The sequence below is a fragment of the Callospermophilus lateralis genome, chromosome 6 (assembly GCF_048772815.1).
Source record: "Callospermophilus lateralis isolate mCalLat2 chromosome 6, mCalLat2.hap1, whole genome shotgun sequence".
NCBI lineage: Eukaryota > Metazoa > Chordata > Mammalia > Rodentia > Sciuridae > Callospermophilus > Callospermophilus lateralis.
Window position 1 is genome coordinate 59,380,039 of NC_135310.1, and position 21,331 is coordinate 59,401,369.

General features: G+C 38.5%; 1 protein-coding gene across 1 annotated transcript in view; it reads left to right on the plus strand.

The window, feature by feature from the left end:
• Window positions 1–21,331, plus strand: part of Prep (prolyl endopeptidase) — a 109,805-nt gene that overhangs the window by 48,112 nt on the left and 40,362 nt on the right. The window contains exons 7-9 of the mRNA XM_076858384.2: window positions 1,577–1,682; window positions 15,704–15,895; window positions 20,464–20,661. Of these exons, the coding sequence (XP_076714499.1) occupies window positions 1,577–1,682; window positions 15,704–15,895; window positions 20,464–20,661 (496 nt within the window). The remainder of the gene's footprint in view (window positions 1–1,576; window positions 1,683–15,703; window positions 15,896–20,463; window positions 20,662–21,331) is intronic.

The following is a 21,331-nucleotide window of genomic DNA, read 5'->3' on the forward strand; positions in this document are numbered from 1 at the left end:
TTTATATGTTTTACTCCTTTATTAGATGTAGCATTTTTTTCAGAGTTGTTCCCTGTTGTATCTTTAATATCTAGAAGCATGTCTTGCACATAATAGATGCCTAATAAATATCTTTTGAATGAAAGAAATGAAAGATGAATAACACTTGGTATTGTATTAAGGTTCTCCAGAGAAGAAGAACCAACAGGGTATGTATGCGAGTGTGTGTGTAGACAGGATTTTAAGGAATCCATTTCTGTGATTGGAAGCATGACAAGTCCTAAATCTACAGGATGGAGACTTAGGGAAGGGTTTCAATTGAGTCTAAAAGCAGTCTACTGGCTGATTTTCCTCCCCTCTTTCTCAGGCAAGGATTAGTTCTTGTAAGTCCTTCACTTGATTGAATGAGGCCCACCCACACTTTGAAGTAAAAGGTGCTTTACTCCAAGTTCACTCATTTAAATGTAATCTCATCTTAAAAACATCATCACAGAAACATCTTGAATAATGTCTAACAAAATAACATCATAATAAGGGTGTGGAATAGTCTTATACATAGTATATATAGTCTGTATAGTATAGTATATAGTAGTGTATAGTCTTAAACTACTACCATGTAACACCATAAATTGGTACAACCACTTTGGAGAATAATTTGGCAACATCTAATAATATTTGAATATGTGTATATCCTACTCTGAGCAATGTTACTTCTGTTTCTAGGTCCTGGGATGCACTTTAGTTCACAGATAAAGCTTAAAATTTTTTCTGAAGAATTGTTTGTAATAGTACAAAAATGGAAACAATCTAAATATATTATGGCTGGAAGAGGAATCAGGGTTTAATAGTGTGCAGGGGTTAGAAAGAATGGATTAGAATTACATACACCAACATGGACTAACTGTAAAAGTTTAATGAAAAAAAATTAGTTGCAAAAGAATTTTTTTTGTAGTTTGATACCACTTTTGTACACTTTGACAACTCAATAACATATTGTTTGTTGCAATGGATTTTTAATCAAGATTTTTTCACTACCCAAGATTCTGCTGATTTCATACTCAAAAGGGAAATCCTCAGAAGCACAGACCTTTCATCTCAGATCTTGTGGTAGAGGTGCCTAAAGATGTGTATAACAAGGTATTCAGTGGAAACTTGCTCATGTGACCAGTGGACTTCTTGTATCTACACCCACTTCTCTCATTCTTACTCATTTAGGACAATGACTTTTAAAATATGTAACCTATAAACAAACTTAAAAGTCAAGAATGCCAATGTTCCAAAGACAGATTGCACATATTTTCAGTTAAAGAATAAATGGAAGGATTGAAATAAAAAAATCACATGGGAGTCATAATATTCAGTTGCAACTATTGATATTTTTTACTTAAGTAACTCAGTATGTTTTCTTTAAGAGTGAAATAAATTGAAATTGATGTACTGTTTTTTTCTTATTAATTTTTTTTTTAATTAGATCCTAAGTTTGGGGTAAAGACATTGCATTTGAAATTAACCTTAGTTTTTTATTTAACACTTAACAATCTTCTCACAAAAAGTCTGTTCTGATCAGGCCTCTGCACTGTTTTTGTCTCCTTTGTAGTTATCTGATGACGGGCGCTATGTCTTGTTATCAATAAGGGAGGGATGTGATCCAGTGAACCGACTCTGGTACTGTGACCTGCAGCAGGAATCCAATGGCATCACTGGTATGTTATTTTTCAGACACAGATAATTATTCCAGGAAGCTCCATGAAAAAGCAATTTTTTGATTTTCTAATTGATTTTCTAAGAAATCTTCTTCCATTCTACCACATCATCTCAGTTCATATGATTTTATTCTTATAAAATGAAGAAAAAAGGGACGAAGCATTTTCTTTGTAGAGTGAGGTTAACCATGTTTTGTGCACTTGAGTGTGAAAATATCCAGATGGAAAGTGTTAGGGAGAAGCTGCCCATTGGTTTTTAAAGTCTTATAACCATCTAGATGTAATGGTGCAAACTGTCACAGGTGAGGGGTTATTATTAGAAAAGAAAGATTTACCAGATTAACAGATACCTCCTCAGTACGGAGCTACATGCACAGTAACTTGCCTGATTTTGCTTCCTGAAGACTTATATGTTGGAATGGGAAGCATAGAACCAGCCAGTTACACATTCTGAAGATGGTTCATTTTTAATGTTATCTTCCAACATCTATCATACCAGCACTGTCATCAAGTGTGAAAGCTTTGCAATAGCATAATTTACTATGCCTCAGATAGACCCTGAATCTCTGTCAGACAGGCTGACATCTGGATAAGGGCACTGAACTAATTATACCATGTTCTGGTTAATGAAAAATAAATATATTGTAGAGATGCTTGATGCAGATTTTCAAAATGTACAATATTGAGTGCATTTCTGTAATAATTTATTTAACCTCTTTAGTATCTAAACCTGCGTTACATGATTATATGAAAATATTTACTTCTGATTGGGCATCCTGATATTTTTAAACTTCTGAGCCGATCCACATGCTGGCATTCTTAGATACTACAGAGCATCATTCAAACAAAAAGCTGGATGAAGTTAGCAACCTTTTTTTTCTGGTGTTAAATATATATCTCCATTTGATAAAGCTGTGCTATTGTCTTCAGTTAAAAATAAAAATAGGTACACCCATTTTGGTCTCAAGAAAACTATAACAACCATGTCAGTGTTCACATTCTCTGATATTCCTCATCACTATGTCTATATAGAGCTGAGCAAACCTCTTCGGATTGAATGTGAATGAAGTAGTGTTGCTGTTCTGCACACAGTTCCTATGTGATTCTGAGATGGTAGAAAGGACCTAACCTTTCTCCAGTTTATTAAAAATTCCAATTATAGTGTTCTTCCTCAAGAGAACACTGTTTTCATTTTCTATTTATAACTGCATTATGTCTTTAAATTATTAAGTAGGCTTATGTTATTAAAAGATGCAAGTTAACAAATTAAAAAATACAAATTGCTTAACTTGCTTCAAATAGGGACAAAATTTCATGCATGTACTTGTATATTAAACTATTATTGCTTCATGCACTTTAAAAAGAGATAGCAGTATTCTTTGAATGAAACAGGTGAATACTGCCTAAACTCAAGGAAACTTTTTTTGTTTCCTTCCCAATGTCCTTATCTTTCCCTTTTTTCATCCCGCTCTCATTTTATCAGTGTTAGGAATTAGAGAAGAGAATGCAATACATAGAGATTGGGATTCCAAAAGGAACATAGTGTGGAGGTGCACTAGGCCCTCAAAAACAAGATTCTAGACAGTGCAGCCATGAAGGAATATTGAAACACAAAGGAGAAGCATCTGAGAAACCCTCAGTGGCCATGTGAAGACACAAAAAGAAAAAACAAACTGTGTCTCTTAACTGTGTGCTCACAAAAAAAGATCAATTCTGTGACCTCAAAATGTAGGGGGGCATTTCTCCCCACCAACAAGCAAGCAGTCTGTCTGCAATGGTTTACCAGCTGGACATCCTTCAATTCAATTCAGTTGTGACCCCATCTTCCCAGAGACAGCATCAGATCCTGCAATCAGTCCCATGAGATTGCTCCCACTTAAGACCTAGTCACAAGTCCAGACTCTGGGTTTCTGACTTACTGGCTACCAGTTGGGGTTCCCACTTCCCATTCATTGTGTTCAGTTAATTTGCAAGAGTAGCTCACAGAATGGAGAAAAATACTATACTTAAATTTGCTAGTTTATTTTAAAGGATATTTTAAAGGAGACAAGCAGCCAGGTGAAGAAATATAGAGAGTGAGATCTGAAAGGGTCCCAGTACAGGAACTTCTGGGACATGGAGTTGGACTGTGTTAACCTCCTAGCCCATTTTTGTTCACCTTTCTGCAAGCCTCCACCTGTTCAGCTGTCTGGAAGCCCTTTGGGGGCTTGCATAAGCATGGTTGACGCATGGACAACCATGCACAAGTGTGATTGGGTAAAAGGGGTGTGATGTAATGATACCAGTGTGGAAACACAGCGAGGCTTGTCTGTTCAGATTCTTCTTGGCCTCTCTGTACAGCATTCCTTCCTTGAGGGTTTGAGCAGGACTGAAACAGGGCGCCTATGGTTAACTGTCAGAGAATTTCTTTGTGGCTAGCACAGGGCAGGAAAATAGGGGAAGATAAGAATGTATTTTTAGTTTTCATTATGATCCACCTTGGTGAAGAGAAAATCTCATCCCTGTGACCTGCCTTGGAGAGAAAAAGGAACAGGGGAAAGGAGGGTAGGAGAAGGTCAGAGAGAGAGAGAGAGAGAGAGAGAGAGAGAGAGAGAGAGAGAGACTGGTTTCTGAGACCTAAATGCCCCAATATTATAACAAAAGATTTTGACCTTTATCATTCTGATGCTGCTTCAGAAACCAGGGACAAAAGGCCCAATAATTTCACCTTACTCTTCTAGTCATTTAGATATTACATGGGCTATGGGAGTTATGAGCCAGAAACCATGGACAATATCAATCTTTCTTTTTCTCCCTCTCTCACACATGCACACACACACGCACACATTCATATATACATATTTTACATATAATATATCTATATATAGATTTTAGATATATGATGTATATCATAATATCACAGCTTAGATGCATTCAGATTGTCAGACCCTATTTACAGAGTAAGCCAGATCCTAGCCTGTCTTCCAACATGGTCTTTCTTGAATTACTGACAGTTGACTTCTCTGCTTCCTAGAGAGGCTTTTGTGTAGCTTAAATGAAGAGACTGACACAGGGCTACCACCGATAAATGTTAGTATAATTGTTTTCCAAATTGTTCTCTTTTTTTCTTAAGTCTTCCAGAGAAACTTTAAGATTATTGTGTCATGATATGAAATAAATCCATCTGCTGTAACTGTGTGTAAACACAAATTTTCTTGGGACTCTATCTCTTGGAGTCACAAAGGACAGACACATTTTTTACTAAAGTTATTCTGAGGTGCTTTATGAGTGAATGTATCAGAGAAGCAGAACCAGTAGGTGGTGTATATTAAGAGATTTATTACAAGGAATTGGCTTATGTGATTGTGGAGAGCAGTTAAGACAATTCTGAGATCTGTAGGGCTGGCCTTGAGAAGGATGGACAGTCTGGTACTATTGTCTAGAGGTGGAATTTCCTCTTCTCTAGGGAAGCCTCAGTTCTGTCCTTGAGGCTTTTTCACTGATTGACAGGCCCAGAGGGATAATCTCCCTTGCTTAAAATCAACTGATCGTGGATTTTAATCACATCTACAGAATGTCTTCACAGCAACACTTAGGTTACTGTTTGATTAACTGGAGACATCAGCCTAGCCATTTTGATAGCAAAAAGACCATCCCAGTGAGCTCATGGAAAACCACCTGGAAAGTAAGAGCCAACACATCTTATGATATTATCCTGGTTTCACTTTTTCCCAAGGTCACTAAACAGTGTTATAAGTTCACTGAGGCATTTGGGAAAGTAGGTCATGTCCTGAGGATAAGAAAGCAGAATTGGGAGTGGATAATGGGAGAGGTGGATTTGAAGCTAGTCTGCTGGACACTAATGGGTTAACCAAGAGCCTTCTCCAGTAATAGCTGCCAGGTTCCAGGTATAGTGTGGGGCTTGTCATCTCTTTTAAATTATTGCTTTACTAGCATTGAATTTGTGGATAACAAACCTCAGGGGAGTTATTCTTTTGAATGGCAGTCCTGGGATTCTGGAAACTCTGGACAGTTGTAAGGATTGACCCAGTGGGGGTCAGTTTTGCCCTTGGGTTCAGAAATCAATTGCACAGGACAAGACTAAGAGAGATCTTGTTTGTTAATTGATCACTGGTTCATTGTGAGTTGGTAATGTGATTATAAAATGACTGTTTAAAGAAACAAGTACAATTGTCCCTTGGCATCCATGGGGGTTGGTTCCAGGACCCTTGGCAGATGCTCAATCCCTTATATTAAATGATATAGTATTTGCATAAGCCCTACACATATTCTTCTGTATCTTTCACATCATCTCCAGATTACTCATAATAGCTAATACAGTGCTATTACATTAGTTGCTATGCTGTTTAGGAAATAATGACAAGAAAAATGTCTGTACGTGTTTGATACAGTTGCAATTTTTTTTCCAAATATTTTCAATCTGGCTGGTTGAGCCAGAGGATGCAGAACCTGCAGATATAGAGTACTAACTGTACTGTATGTGTTTAATTATTGAAGAGATTAAGTAAATTTAGTCTCTAAAAGGGGGTCTAAAAGAAGACATTGCAGATATACAGTGATTATTTAAAATGGTTCCTGTCAATTATAGTTGGGTATCTTGGGACAGTAATTACTACAAGGCTTTAGGTTATATTTGAATTTAAATCTGTTCCATCACTCAATAACTGGTGACCCTGGAAGTTTGTTTTCCCCTCTCTTAAGATGCCCATGTGTGCAAATAGGAGAATAGTGTCTGCCTCACAGAGAATTGTGAAAAATGCTGGAAATGCATAGAGAAGGGCTCAGCAGACTTCCTGGCCCACAGCAGGTTCTCAAGTATTTCTTCTTTCTTTCTTTTTTTTTTTTCCCCTTATCTGAAAGAGAAATATTTGGAAGCACCCCACTTTTGTTTTAGATTACAAAGAAAAGGAAACTGAGGGCATCCTTTAATTTTTTTTTTAATTTCAGTTATCAAAACTGCTCTAAAAAAAAGACAAAACTGCTCTAAATACAGGCTTTGGTATTAACTTGCAAAACCAGATTCATAATTAGAAGAGTCCTTGAATCAGGGAGAAACAAATACTTGCTCCTCCAGTGGAGACCATGTGGGAGGGTGTCTCACTGTACAGGTTGAAAATTGACAGCTCAGGGGTTACGTGCCCTGCTGTGAGAGTGTCCACCTCCCTCTTGCTGTTTCCTTATTTGCTCCCCATTTTTATTATCCTTTTTAAATGAAGGCAAAGGGTAATTAGCCTTGAACTTAAATTCATGAACACAAATGTCGGATGAGTTAGTTAAGAGCAGCTGATGAATGAAAATTAAATCCCATGTCATGAAACCTCTGCTTTTTATTACTGAATCTGCACCATTTTTGATAATCCTGGAGTCTTTCTGCTCTGACTTTAATCTTTTTTCCCTTAAAGGCAGGGAAAATTATCAGCATTTTTCATCTAGATTAATTCTTTATTAATACGCCACAAAACTGCATAGGTGGCTCTTTCCTAGCATGTTTGTACCGTTGTGTCTCAAGAAAACCTTCTACCCAGATGCCGTTTGAAATGAGAAGCACAAAATAAGTGTCCAGAAGCAATTTAATGTCATAGAAAAGGCACAGAGAGAGCAAAGCTCCATTATTATAGGGATCCATCAAATCTTGGGATCTCATAAAACTAGAATCATTTTGTCATGTAAGTTTGAATTGCTATTCTCTCCCTTGCTGTCCATCGTACTAGCTGCCTTATGAAGAGGGCAGGTTTCCTGTTGTTCTTTGCCTCTCTTAGGAGAACTTTACTTCTGCCGTTCACGTCTGCAATGCTTTACCTCAGGATAATCTGAAGACATTGGTTGCATAGTTAGTAGCTGCAGTTGCTCCTTTTCCTTGCCTGCTCTGACCAGGTGCTTCCCGTGGCCCACCTCATGTGCACCGCTCCGGAGAAGTGATATTAAGCTTATCATCTGGGGCTTAGAGGTTTATATATGGTTTTAACTCTTCGAAACAGTTGACAGCAGGCGCTCTACAAAGAACATTCCCTTCTTCTCCACTGGCTAACATAGAAGCTTATTTGCAGTGGCCTCCTTCTGCTTTGGGATGCAAGGTGTCTGCCTCTGAGGTTCCCAGGTGCCCTTGTGCTTTTGGTAGATACTTTTCTCTATGTGTTGCCCTTTCCTCTCCCCCACTGTGCTCAAAATCATTTGGTGTGCAGAACTGTGCACCTCATGGGCCCAGGGACCAAATCTGTCTTGTTCTCTATGGAGACCCCAATGCCTAGAGGTAGGTGTACACCAGCTTGTCCCTTAGTGATCCTTGTGTCCAGATGGCTGCTTTATGAGCCATCCTCCTTTATACCTGTTAATTAATTTACTTGTGAGCATTTTTTTTTTTTTTTTTTTTTGTCCTTTCTAAATCCTGAGAGAATGGTGTGTTACAGACCGTGTTTCGGTCCTATGTTTTGTATGAGCAGATTTTCTGCTTTTTATTTTTCTGTTGTTTGTTTAAAATCAAAAGTGAAGAAGTATCAAGGTATAATTAAGGATACCAGGCTATTATTATTATTATTATTATTCTACAGAAAAAAAAGTCAGCTGAATCTTGACTCTTCTGATTCTTAATATGATTGATGACTGCAGATGAGTGAAAAGTAATCATCCCCAACCTTGCAAGAAAATGATATCTGTCTTGATTTTTTTTAGTTATATTTTTCTCTACTTTTCTAAATTAAATCATTTATTTTGGGAAAAAAACATACATACTTTGTTTCCTGAGGTTGCTATAAATAATCCTATTTTGAATATGTAAAGTTGCTTCATATACTTAAACTAAATTTAGAATTAATTTCCACATATTTTCTACCTTACATTTAAATATCAGGCCTCAGAGCTATCTCTTATCTCCCAAATATATGAACATTTAAAAGTTTACATGAAAATGTAAGTGAACTTATACTTTAAAATATACATATATTTATAAGTATATGAATAAATTCAAATTAGGCATAAGTTTCTAAGTATTTGTATTAGAAAAGTGGAAGATACTACTAATTCTTTTAAAATTCAAAATTGGTTCCTTTTGTTGTCTTTAATTATAGACAACTATAGGCAAGATTAGTCTAAGATCTGGAACTGTGTTTTATGTTGTTAGGGAGCAGACGTGTTTGGGTGCCCTCCTATTGGGCACTGGAGGTGATGGCAGCCATGGTCCCTGACCTTCCAGGGCTCCTGCCCTCTGGACAGTAGCATGGAACTTGTCAGTGCCAGATTCTGGGGATTGTCAGAGATGCTGTGACTCTATCTGCAGCCCCAGGCTCAGAGGCAGGACATCTCTAAACTCCCTCTCTGTTTTCTTTCTTGTAGTTTTCCTTTTCTCTTTGTTTCTTTCATCTTTTTTACAGTTACTTTATTCGGTTACTTTATTTCCTACTTTATAGGATAATCAGCAGCAAAATAGAAGCTGGCCATTTGTCCCTGTGTTGAATCGATTTGAAATTATGACCCAGGTTTTGAATAGAATCCGTAAGAGGCAATTGTTAGGTGAAGAGAACTGAATAAATCTGAGGTCCTTCTTGCTATTAACTCGACACACTTCTTTAACAGGCCTGAAGTGGTCTCTGCTCCCATCACAGCATTAATGAAGTGACTTGGGAAGGAATTGGGGGCGGGGGGGTTGCTGCTTCCTGGTTTCTATAAGTACACCCTGTACTGCATCCAGACTTTCACTCACCTGTCTCTCTGGTTTTTCCTTTTTTGCTGCACGTTTGATCACTTCATATTGATTGGTACTTTCCATGGCTTTATTTTAATCCTTTCATGTCAATAAAGAAAATTAACTCTGTCCCGCACATATTCATCTACACTACATTGTAACATGTAGCCATAAAAGAAAATTCAGTATTTGTCATCACTGGCTAATGCAGGGGGGCTGAGCTCCTGTTTTTAGGTAGTGGAAATGATATTGACCCTCTAGTTCATGTCCCGTGGGGTGGGCATCCTTTGGGAGTAGAGTGGGAAACGGGAGATATACCTTCAAGAAGTTGTAAGCAAATGAGCTGTTCTAAGCTTAGCATGTCATCTGAATGCTAAAAGCCAGGCCAATAGGGGAGGAGGACCCCCGTGAGAAGTCAGGGAGCTGGTAGAAAATGTCACGGCTTCCTGAGTGGGGATGCAGATGCAGGGAAAAAAAAAAGAACACCAAAAGACTGCATGAAAATAAGAAGTAAAATCTGAAATTTGATATAAAAGAGAAAAATACTAATGATAATATTAATGCTTTTGTGGGGCAGGTACTGGGATTGAACTCAGGGGCACTAGGCCACTGAGCCACATCCCCAGCTCCCCCACCCCTCCCCCATGCCTTTTTTTTTTTTTTTTTTTTTTTTTACTTAATTTAGAGACAGGGTCTCACTGAGTTGCCTAGTGCCTCAGTCTCCTGAGCCACTGGGATGACAGGCACGCAACACCATGCCCAGTGACCTTAGTACTTATTTTTTAAATTATAAAGACTTTTTCTAGATTGGGTTTTAAAAGTTTACTCTTAGTAAATCCTTCTCTTCAGAACCATCACATTCCATTTACTTCTGTCACTTGAAGAATATTGTGGTTATCTGGAATAATGGTACCTATTTGCATGGAACATTCCCTGTGTGCCAGGTTCTGAGCTATGTGTGTTGATAATCCATTCAGTCTCAGCAAACTGAGGAGCATGGGTTACTCTCCCCAAGAAACCAAGCTGTGAGCCCAACTAGCTTTCCCAGTGCCATTTAGAGATTCGGATCCAGGCCAGTGTGGGCCCCAGCCTGGGTTCTAATCATTACTGTGTGTCAGAGCAGGACAAAGGAGGGCCTTCAGGCCAGAGGACAGTAGCCTCTTGCTCCTCAGTCCCCACACACCTTGAGTTTGTTGTTATTCTGATATGTCAAGCCTATATAGTTGTTATAAAGTATAAAAAGCACTAAAGTACTATTATTAAGAGAACTTCATCATTTTCTATGAAAAGCAGTTAATCTCCTTGATGATTTTCAAAGAAAGGAATGAAAATATGTCTTTGCTCTAGGAAAAGCCTAAGAGGATTTGTTTTAAGCTAATCACTCAGTAAACAAATCGGTCCCCACCAAGAAGCATTTTTATAAAAAGCAAGTTTCACTTTAATGTGGAGAGGTTCAGAAATTTAATTCTTTTGGCTTCAGATTGAATAGTGACACTTACAGACAAAACAACTTCAGAGAAAATGGGCAAAAAGGGAAAGGGTTACAAAGCTAAGCCATGACTGTTTTTTTCAAAGCAATTTTTCTGTTTTCCATTTAAATCAACATGGTTCTCCCTTGTGTGTAGCAAAAAATGAATGAGTCTCATTGTCCCATTGAAATACCTTTTCTCATCAATTATTTCTTTATCAAAACTCAGAGGCAGTATTTCAAAGAGCAAAAGGATTTCATGAGCTTTTTTAAAAAACTTCCTGCCCCGTGAGGGCCCACATTTTGGACTGTATATCAGATTTTATGGCTTGCTTATTCTGAATGAACTTTTGACTCACAGTATGAATTTATATTTGAGTTACTGCTTCAGAATTTGGTAACAGAAAATGACCAGAGTGAAGTCTTGGTGTTCATTGGAACTTGATTACTTAAATACCTATGCCACATCTTCAGGGGCATCTATGTATTTAGTAGTCCTGAATGAAATTTCTACCTGATTTTGCCTCTGGTGCATACTTGTGGTATTTAGTGTATACTAAATACCAACAAGTACTAAATACCACAAGTATGCACCAGAGGCAAAATCAGGTAGAAATTTAGTATACACTAAATACCACTGGCTGCAAGACCATTTTAGGCAGAAACCATTAGATGGTTAGTAAGTGAAATACGGGTTTCACATCAAGAAATGCTTTATTGTCAGGAAAATATTTCAGGAATCTGACATTTCACTGAACTAAGATTTTGTGTCTACAAATGTCATGGTTGATAAAATTATGTTTCATCATCCTTATTATAAACAAATGAACCTTTCTGATTATCTTAAAATTTTGCATGGCTTGATCCTGTTTTACTTATGTTATTGTTCTTTTAAGGTATGGAGTTTATTGTTAAAGCCTTGTTGTGTGTGAACTAAGATTAAATTTACCTTTGAGTGGATCACCTGCTGAGTAGTCTTTTGAGGTTAGTAGTTTGAAAAAAATACAATTGTAACTCACATGCAAAGTTTAGCTGTTTTTGAAAATTAATTTAAAAACTGTTTCTGGTAATTGGGCAGATTCAATATTCTGAATAACCTCCCAATGGAAGTAGTTGAAATGATGTAAAATGTCTATAAAGTATGTTTCCAAATACATTGCTACTTTCGCACAAAATAAAGGAAACCATAGAGAACAAAACCAGAATGAAAGCAGGGAATTTAGGATGGAAGGTGGATTGTCCCAGTGGTTCTGCTGGGGCCAGCTGGATGGGAGATTCGGCCCATGTTTCTCCATGGTCAAGATTCTAATGAGAGGTGCCCTCAGCATAAAGGTGGTTGATAAATAAACCTGCAGTGTCAGGGCAGGAGTGTGCAGGGTATAGTAAGGAAACTTGCCTGTCTTCACCTTGGCCCTAAGGACAGATGAGGGAAGACAAAATGTGAATTTTCCTCCTAAACCATGAGAGCAGTTGTGTGCAAGTTAGTCAAACTGATAGTGCCTGTGAGGTCCTGAAGTCTTCAAGCCAAGAATTAAATTTAAAGTGCTCCCGGGTTGACTGTATTCCAAGAGACAAGCCGAGGCAAATACAGATCTAATCTGGAAGAATGCCACTTCAGCCCAGGCCTCCAAGAATTCCCACAGATAAGAGTTTCAAGGGAAATCAGCAGTTCATACTTAAAAGCCTAAATCAGACAAAGACATTCACCACAAGAAATAGAACTACCAGGAGCACCAGACTGGAATTATCAGATTTTCAGTATAAAATAAATATGTTAAATATACTTTTAAAAAAATAAACAGTATAATGCTGCTGTAAAATAAACAAACAAGAAGTAAGCTTGGAATCATAACAAGAAACAAGATATCATTAAGACTGAGCAGAAGAGATTAAACATAGCTAAAGAGAGATTTAGTGAAATAGCATGTGAATATTAAAAAGTACCTAGAATGTAGCCCACTAAGGATGGAAAAACATGTGTTATTAGTCATGAATAAGAATAAACTCTTTTCAGACATGATAAACTAAAAATTGGTACCAACCAGTCTGCAGAGGACAACTAGAAAAGCTCCCCACCCCCCAAAAAAGTGTTTGAGCACTTAACAAAGCAAAAGAGAAAGTGAATAATAATTGGTCTCAGGTAGTAATGAGAGTGATGTAGTTATCTTAATATCAAAGCAGACATATCTAAGTAGAGATAGAACTTGATAATCATAAAAGGTTCAATTCACTTTTATTTAAGTATAATATTTCTGTGTATATCTAGCAGCATAATTTCAAAATGTAGGGAGCAGAGATGAATAAACATACAGTTATAAGAAGACAAACCCACAGTTGCAGAAGGGCATTTTCTTTCTTTTTTCTTTTTTTTTTTTTGTTAGAAATTTATAGTTATACATTTGGGTTCATCCTGACAAACTCATACCTGCAAGGAAACAGATTTCAGTTCATGATTTCCCACTTTCCCCTCCATTCTCCCTCCCCTTTTCCATTCTCCTTCCTGTACTCTATTTGACTTCCTTTTGTTCATCTATTAATTTATATTTGATTGTTTCAGTATATATCCTATCCTTCCCTCCCCCTTTCCTTTATTTTGCTCTAGCTTCTGCATATGACAGAAAACATTTCAATCTTTGAGTTTCTAAGTTTGGCTAATTTGACTTAGCAGGATGTTTTCCATTTCCATCCATTTACCAGCAAATGCCGTAATTTCATTTTTTTTTTATGAATGAGTAGAACTCCATTGTATGTATACACACACACACATACAATATCACAATTTCTTAATCCATTCATCTATTAATGGGCGTCTCGGTTGATTCCATAATTCAGCTATTGTGAATTATCCTGCTATAATCATTGAGGTGGCTGTATTGCTGGAGTATACCAATTTTAAATCTTTTGGAAAAATACCAAGGAGTGGGATAACTGGTTCATATGGTGGTTCCATCCCTAGTGTTCTGAGGAATCCAAACTGCTTTCCAGAGTGATTGTACTAGTCTACAGTCCCACTAAAAATGTACAAGTTTACTTTCTCACCACAACCTTACCTGTATTTATTGTTGTTTATATTCTTGATCATTGAAGAGGGGCATTTTTAAAAATAAGCTGTGATGGAACAAATGGCCAAAAAGAAATCAGTAAATACTTGGAAAATTTAACACTATAATTAACAAATGACCCAAGAGGCATATTTAGCAAATCATACCCAGTTATCACAGAACAAATCTTCTTTGCAGTTGTACACAGAGCACATAAAAAGCAATTTTTAAAAAAATTGGGTCACAGAGCTTTTCTCAATAAATTTAAAAAGACTGAATTAATACCAAGTGCTTTTTAAGCCCAGTAAGATTTAGCCAAAAGTTAATAGCAATAACCAAAAGATGAATAATCTCATAAACATAATGTCAAGTGAAAGAAGTCAGATGCTAAAGAATATGAATTATGATTTCATTCTATATAAAGTTCAAAAATGAGACAAAGCTCAGCTATGGTGTTTATGGATGCAAATGAAGGCAGAAAAGGTACAAAGAAAAGTGAGAAATTCTCAAAGTCAGGAGGATGGTTTCCTACTGGATGTGAAGGACTTGGTTGGAATATCAGGGTGTAAGAGTTTCCTCCTTTTATGAACAAAAATGTAATAATTTTCCTTCTGTATGTTCTTCCAGAAGAAATTTAGAATGATGTTGTCAGATTCCCTATAAATCTCATCTGGATTTTGATTAGAATTTAAATTTATACATTTCCTCTGAAACTATCTGCACCTTTGAAATGTTGGGTCTTTCCATTTAGGAATATGGTATACATTTCTAGTTATAAGGGTTCTTTTTTTTTTTAATTTTTAAGTTTTCTTAGAAAAATTTTAGAGTTTTTTTTTTATATAGACTTAACATTTCATGTTAAATGCATTCCTAGGTGTTTTATATTTGCTTCTGTTGTAAATGCGGTACACTCACCCCCATTTTCTAATTGCTTATTGCTAGGATATAGAAAAGCTATAGTGTTTTATTTGGGGGGGGTGTTTTATTTTTATTTTTATTTTTTTTAAACTACTGGTCTTTCTTAGTCTCAGTTCCAATCACTTACTTAGAAATAATTTGCATTTTACTATGGGGTAGGTACTAGTAGTCATGGTTTATAATTTTCACATTCCATTAGTATTTCTAGTTGACAGTTGAAAAGAAATGAGTCTTAGTAGGGGATAAAAAGATGGCTCAAAGACACACAGCTAAATATTGAGAGGACTGGGTTGTTTAGTGATTCTGGGGATTTGAACGTAGGCCCTTGTGAGTCCTAGCTAAGTGCTCTACTAGTGAGCTAAAGTCCCAGCCCAAAAGCTGGGGTTTTAACTGTAACATGTGTGACACAAAACTCTCTATGGTAAAATTGTATTTTCCCTAACAAATTTTATTAAACAACATATTATATAAAGATATGCTGTGGACGTGAATGAGATCATGAATGTAAAGTACTCAAGAAACACACAAGGAATATAATTGAACTATCCAAGTTAAAGTAGCAATTTCACTGTGAAATTGAAAGGTGATTAGAGGTACCTCAAATCTCTCTTGGCTTTTCAGTAGTTTAAAGTCAAAGAACTTTCTTGTTTATAAAACTTTTGAGATATTCTGTGATCATTTATGTCAGATACATTTTGAAATCATGTCTTCCCAGTGGATTGGGGTAGGGGAGGTTCTTTCTCTCCCCTCACCACTAGCCTATTCAGGGGCCCCTTTCCTCTTTCTCGTGCCTTAGAACTTCCAGATATCATCTCTGCCTCGTGTTCTGAAGATAGAAAACATCCCCCCTCCATATACAAACCTACATCATTGTTTGACATTGGGATGGTGATGGGAGTGTTTTGTTCTTCACCAGGAATCCTCAAGTGGGTGAAACTAATCGACAACTTTGAAGGAGAATATGACTATGTCACTAACGAGGGGACAGTGTTCACATTCAAGACGAATCGCCATTCTCCCAACTATCGCCTGATCAACATTGACTTCATGGATCCTGACGAGTCTAAGTGGAAAGTGCTTGTTCCCGAGCACGAGAAAGATGTCTTGGGTAAGATCACAAGTCACTTGAAATTCGAGCTTTGTTTTTGGTGAGAACGCTAACAGGTTGGTGCATCTCATTCTCTGGTGACTGGTTACAAGGTAAAGAACCTTTGACCTGTAATCAGGAATAAATTATCTGACTAGTACATCCAAGTCCTTGCTGTGTGACACCTTGGCAGCTTACTATGAGATCATGTGGAAATGCAGAGTAAAAATCATAAAGGTATGAATTCAGACTATTAAAAGTGTTACTTTTTTTAAATAGCAGTTTTCTTATTGTCTGATGATAATCACCAACATTTAATTTCTTGAACTGTTTAGGTTCACAACCCTGGGCTTTAAGCTTTTGAATAATCTTCTGCTGTTTGCATTATACCTGCTGTTGATCTGCAGATGGGTTTACAGCCCTCTTATTAGAAAATAGACTATTGTCAGATTTAATTGAAAACCATTGTAGTTACTGTTTTGTGCACTGAACCACATTAACCTCTTGAGAACCCTCCTTCTATATTAGTTGTGTCCCACAGTGCCTTTCAATCCCCTTTTATTCATTTTCTCTGATTTTTCCAAAATGATATGCTGTTCTATAAATTATTTATTGCATGAAAGCTTAATTTGGTTAAAAGATTGACTAACTTGGGAGCTTTAAAAAAAAAAAAATACAAAGAGGAGTTAAGTATTCTTAGGCCAGCACAGCTTATTTGTTGCATGTGAACTTCTACTGATGGACCGAATGAGAATACGAGGACCATTCTGAAATGCAAAGGTGTATGTTCTGTAATTGGGAAGACACATACCCAGCCTGCATAACGCTCTGTGTCAGAACAAGTAGTCCTGCCGTTTGGCTTTCGTGAACAAAAGTAGAGTGTTGGAGTCAGGCAGGTCTAGGTTCGTGTCCTGGACTCAAAAGGGACTCTTTCTTACTGGCTGACGGTGATGTGTTCTCTGTGCCTGGCAGGTATTGAGTTCTGCCATTGCTTGGAGTGAACTGCAGGTGATTACAGCTCACTCTCAGGGTCACCTTTCCTGTGGGCACTTACTGCTGGGCCCTTGTTTCCACAATTCTCTTGGTTCTGGAGGAAGCATTAGTTTGCCTGAGCTTCTCCTCAGCCCTGGGTATCTGACCATACCCTGCCACCCTCTTGCACTGAGATCTCACACCCCTGCAGCCAGTTTTATTAGAGAGGACCCAAAACAACATTGCCTTCTTGTTTCTACAAAGTCCCCATGTGCAACCTCAAGGCTGCAGATCATCCCAGGCTCTTCTTCTATTGTTAGCCAGCTCTTCTGCCTTCTAGATTTCCGGTTCATGTCCCCATCATTTCGCTGGTTTCAGTGAGGCGCCAGTACTTTCTCTCTCTCAGGCTGAGGTCAGTAGAAGGGAGTAACCCTGCCACTCTTTACCCAGTGGGAAGGGAGACGCGTGGCAAGCGCTCGCTCTTAGCAAATCATTTCATCTATCTTCTGAAAACCTTCGTTACACTCTGACCCATTTTTGTATTTGGATTAGGGTCCCATGAGTCCTGGAACAAGTCACTCACTCTGAGAGGCCTATGGCTTTTTCCACACTGAGGCAGGAATATTCCCATAAGGGTAGCCACAGCCAGCCCATAGCCAGAGCTCGCTGAGAGTCAGACTGCACTCGGCTCCAGGTGCATTGACGCATGCGTTGGTGGGGTCAGATAGACTAGGGTGATATAAGTCTCTGTGTAAGTACCCTGGTGTTTTGTAGGTGTAAATCAGGTTGGAATAATGATTCCTATAGCGCAAGCCATCTTGGATGTTGTAAATATTTCCTAAGGCATCTGAATTTCTGCCACCTAAAGCTTAAAAGGGGATTTTTAACTGCCTTAAGGTGGCATCCTCTCTCATTGGTAGATCTAGTGAAATGCAAATTAATTGTTGGAGTTGGGAGGGGTGATTTTTTTTTTTTTTAACCTTCCTCTGAAAGGTTATAAGTTCTTTAGACCGGAAAGGGGAAATCTTCAATATTCACTAGAACTCATCAACTCAAAGAGAAGCACAGTTGAATTTGCTATATATCATTAGCACAGAATGCCCTACCGAGAATAAAAACTAGAGATGAGTCATAAAGTACAGCTATAAAGTCAGAGTTTTTATTAATGACAGTCTACAAATCTCCTTGTCCTTTCCTTACTCACTGTCTGCTTTGTAATTCTGATGTACTCATAGTTAACACAGATTGACTCTTCTTTGACAGCTGTAATTTACTTCAGTTTTTTCCCATACTTTTCTCTCTTTAAAACATTAAGCCTTTTGGGGCTGGGGTTGTGGCTTAGCGGTAGAGCGCTTGCCTAGCATGTGGGAGGCACTGGGTTCGATTCTCAATAAAAGTCCAAAAAAAAAAAAAAAAAACAATAAGACTTGTGAAATGTATTGCTTGATTCAGGTGCTCTTAAAAAGAAAGCCCTGTTAGAGAATGAGCAAATCGCCTTGGATTGTGAGACTGCTTTATATCCTCACTTGAGGAAAAGTTTGCCTTGGTTCTTCAAGCAGCCCCAGATTAGGAGCCCTGGTGAGCTGAGAGTTCCCTCTGGGTAATGTTCATGTGGATAAATGATAACATTGTAAGTGTGAATTACTGGTTTCTTGGGTTGTGAAAGCAAACAGTGTCAAGAAGCCCACCATGAAACCCGAGAAAAGCTTTTCAACATGTTTGAACTGCTCCCCGCAGCCCTAGCCTACTTCCAGGTGACAGCATCCCTCCCTCTGGATGGCCTGCCCGACCCCAGGCTGACCTCTGTGCCTGCAGTTCTATTTTCCCCTTTTCTCATCCCCTGGCTGACCTCTCCCGTCCCAGGAGCACTGTCCACTGAGCACTGTCAGTGCCCATTGCCATCCTGGGAGTTGAGGAGAAGTCATTTCTGTACCCCACTGTCCCATCCCTGCAGTGGCAAGGCCTAGTGATTCTTCTTGGGAAGTTAGTGCCTTTCAGTTCTGTACTTCCCTGTGAAGGCTTTATCCCCAGAGTTCTGACTGGCTTGTTGTAATAGTGTTCACACTACTCTCCATCCTTCTGTAGACGTCCATTCTGCATTCAACTGTCAGATACTTACATCCTTGGAGAGGGGCATCATGGTACACAACTATAATCTCAGCAACTCAAGAGGCAGAGGCAGGAGGATCACAAGTTTGAAGCTAGCCTCAGCATCTTAAGTGAGGCCTTGTCTGAACATAAAAAGGGCTGGGGATATAACTCAGTGGTAGAATACCCCTGGATTCAATCTCCAGTACTGTTTAAAAAAAAAAAGACCAGCCCAGGCAACATAGGGAGATCAAGTCACAAAAAATAAATAATAAATAAAATAAAAAGACACACCCTTTATGAATTTGTCTTTACTTAATTTTGCCGTTCTGTTCAGTGGTTCCTCAGTAACAGCTGACTGAACTCCCCTCTACCTGCCATCCACATGCCCCATCATACCTCCACCAGCATCACCACCCACCACGGAACTGAACAGCTTACTAGTCTCCCTCCCTTCTAGCCTCCCAGCTGCTCATTCATTCATTCATTATTCTTTCCCCTCTCTCCACTCTGCCCTTCTTTCCTTGAGTCTCATGCATTTCCATCACCTTGTCCCCTAGAAAGGTATCCTTTCCCTGTTAACCCCTCTGACACCCTACCCCCATGTCTGCACACCTGTACTTAAGATAGACTTCAACCCTGCTTAAGGATTTACTTATTTTGGGCCCTCAATAAACCACTTACTTTGGGTCTACATTTTACTACTTGTATTTTTAGGACTATCTCAAGGATAGAAATGACCTCATCCTCCTACTTATCGCTCTGGGACCTTGCAGATGTCTGGGTATCTGATATAAACCAAGGACTTCATACATTCTTGTCAAATCATCAACCCTTTCAAAAAAATTTGATTTTTGTTCTTTCTACCTCACCCCACAGCTTGATGTTGGATACAAAATATGTAGGCAGGTATATGCTAGTCAGCTTTCCATTGCTATGACATAATACCTGAAAGAATCAGCTTATAAGGATGAAACGTTTGTTTTGGCTAGTAGTTTATAGGTTTCAGTCCGTGGCCACTTGACCCTATTGCTTCTGGCCTGTGATGAAATAGCACATCATAGTGTGAGCTCATGGAGAGAAGGTTGCTCACATCATGGTAGTCGGGAAGCAAAAAGAGAACTAGAGGCAGTGCAGTATCCCCTTCAAGGGCACACCCCAAGGACCTGAGTCCCTATCATTAGGCCCCACCTCGAATTCCACCACCTCCTAACAGCACTATAGACTGGGGACCAAACCTTCCAACTGTGAGCTTTGGGGGACATTTATGCAAACCATAGCAGCAGGGTTGTTTGTCATCGCAGGCCCTGATGTTTTGTTTCCTCTGAACATATCCGTTATAATCACTTATTAGAGAAATTGGCTGAAACTAGATGAATGATTAAAATCAATTATAAAATGACTCTTGCATGTCTCTTTGCTTTAGTAGCACCATGGAGAGCTCTAGAACTGTGCTGTTCAATTAGTTAATAAATCTTTCACTTATTTTCAAGTCATTGGATTTTTCTCCTCCCTCTGTGTCTTTTCAGAATGGGTAGCTTGTGTCAGGTCCAACTTCCTGGTCCTGTGCTACCTCCACGACGTGAAGAACATTCTGCAGCTGCACGACCTGACCACCGGTGCTCTCCTCAAGACCTTCCCGCTCGAGGTCGGCAGCATCGTGGGGTACAGCGGACAGAAAAAGGACACTGAGATCTTCTACCAGTTCACTTCCTTCTTATCTCCAGGTGAGGGTCTCTTCACTGCTAGTCACTTGAAAAAAAATCAGACAAGGGATTTCTTTTGGTAAATGGAAATACAATGCTGTTATTGCAAATCTCACCAGCTGTTTTGTAGCCCAGATTACTTAATGGGACTAAAAGAGTAAAAATAGATGCTCAGAACAAAGGAAAATGTGAACACCTAAAACTACACCCTCATAGACCTTGTATTCTGAGTCTGTTCTTCTGGGGACGGGAACAACTATTCTAAGTTGATTAAAAATTGGTGCCAACACATATCACCCTCAGTTCAGTCTATACAGTCCACAAGGACACAGAGTGCAGGTAACAAAAATAAAACATAATACCTGTAGCCCCCCCGACATTAATAAATCTGGCAGTTGGTAAACTGATTTAAAATATGCTTCTAGTCTTAACCTTATGGAAAAAAAAAGTGTGTTATTTTGGTTCTAGTGGGAAAGGAAGTATACTTGTACGATTTCTTTATTTTGAGACAAGGTCTCACTGAGTTGCCTAGGCTGGCCTCCAACTCATGATCCTCTACCTCAGCCTCCTGAATAGCAGGAATTACAGGTCTGCACCACCACACCTGGCTAAAAGAATTTTCTTTTTCAAGTTTTTAAAAAGTTGGCCATGTTTATTCTGCTTTGTTTTGTTTTTTTTCCTCTACTCACTG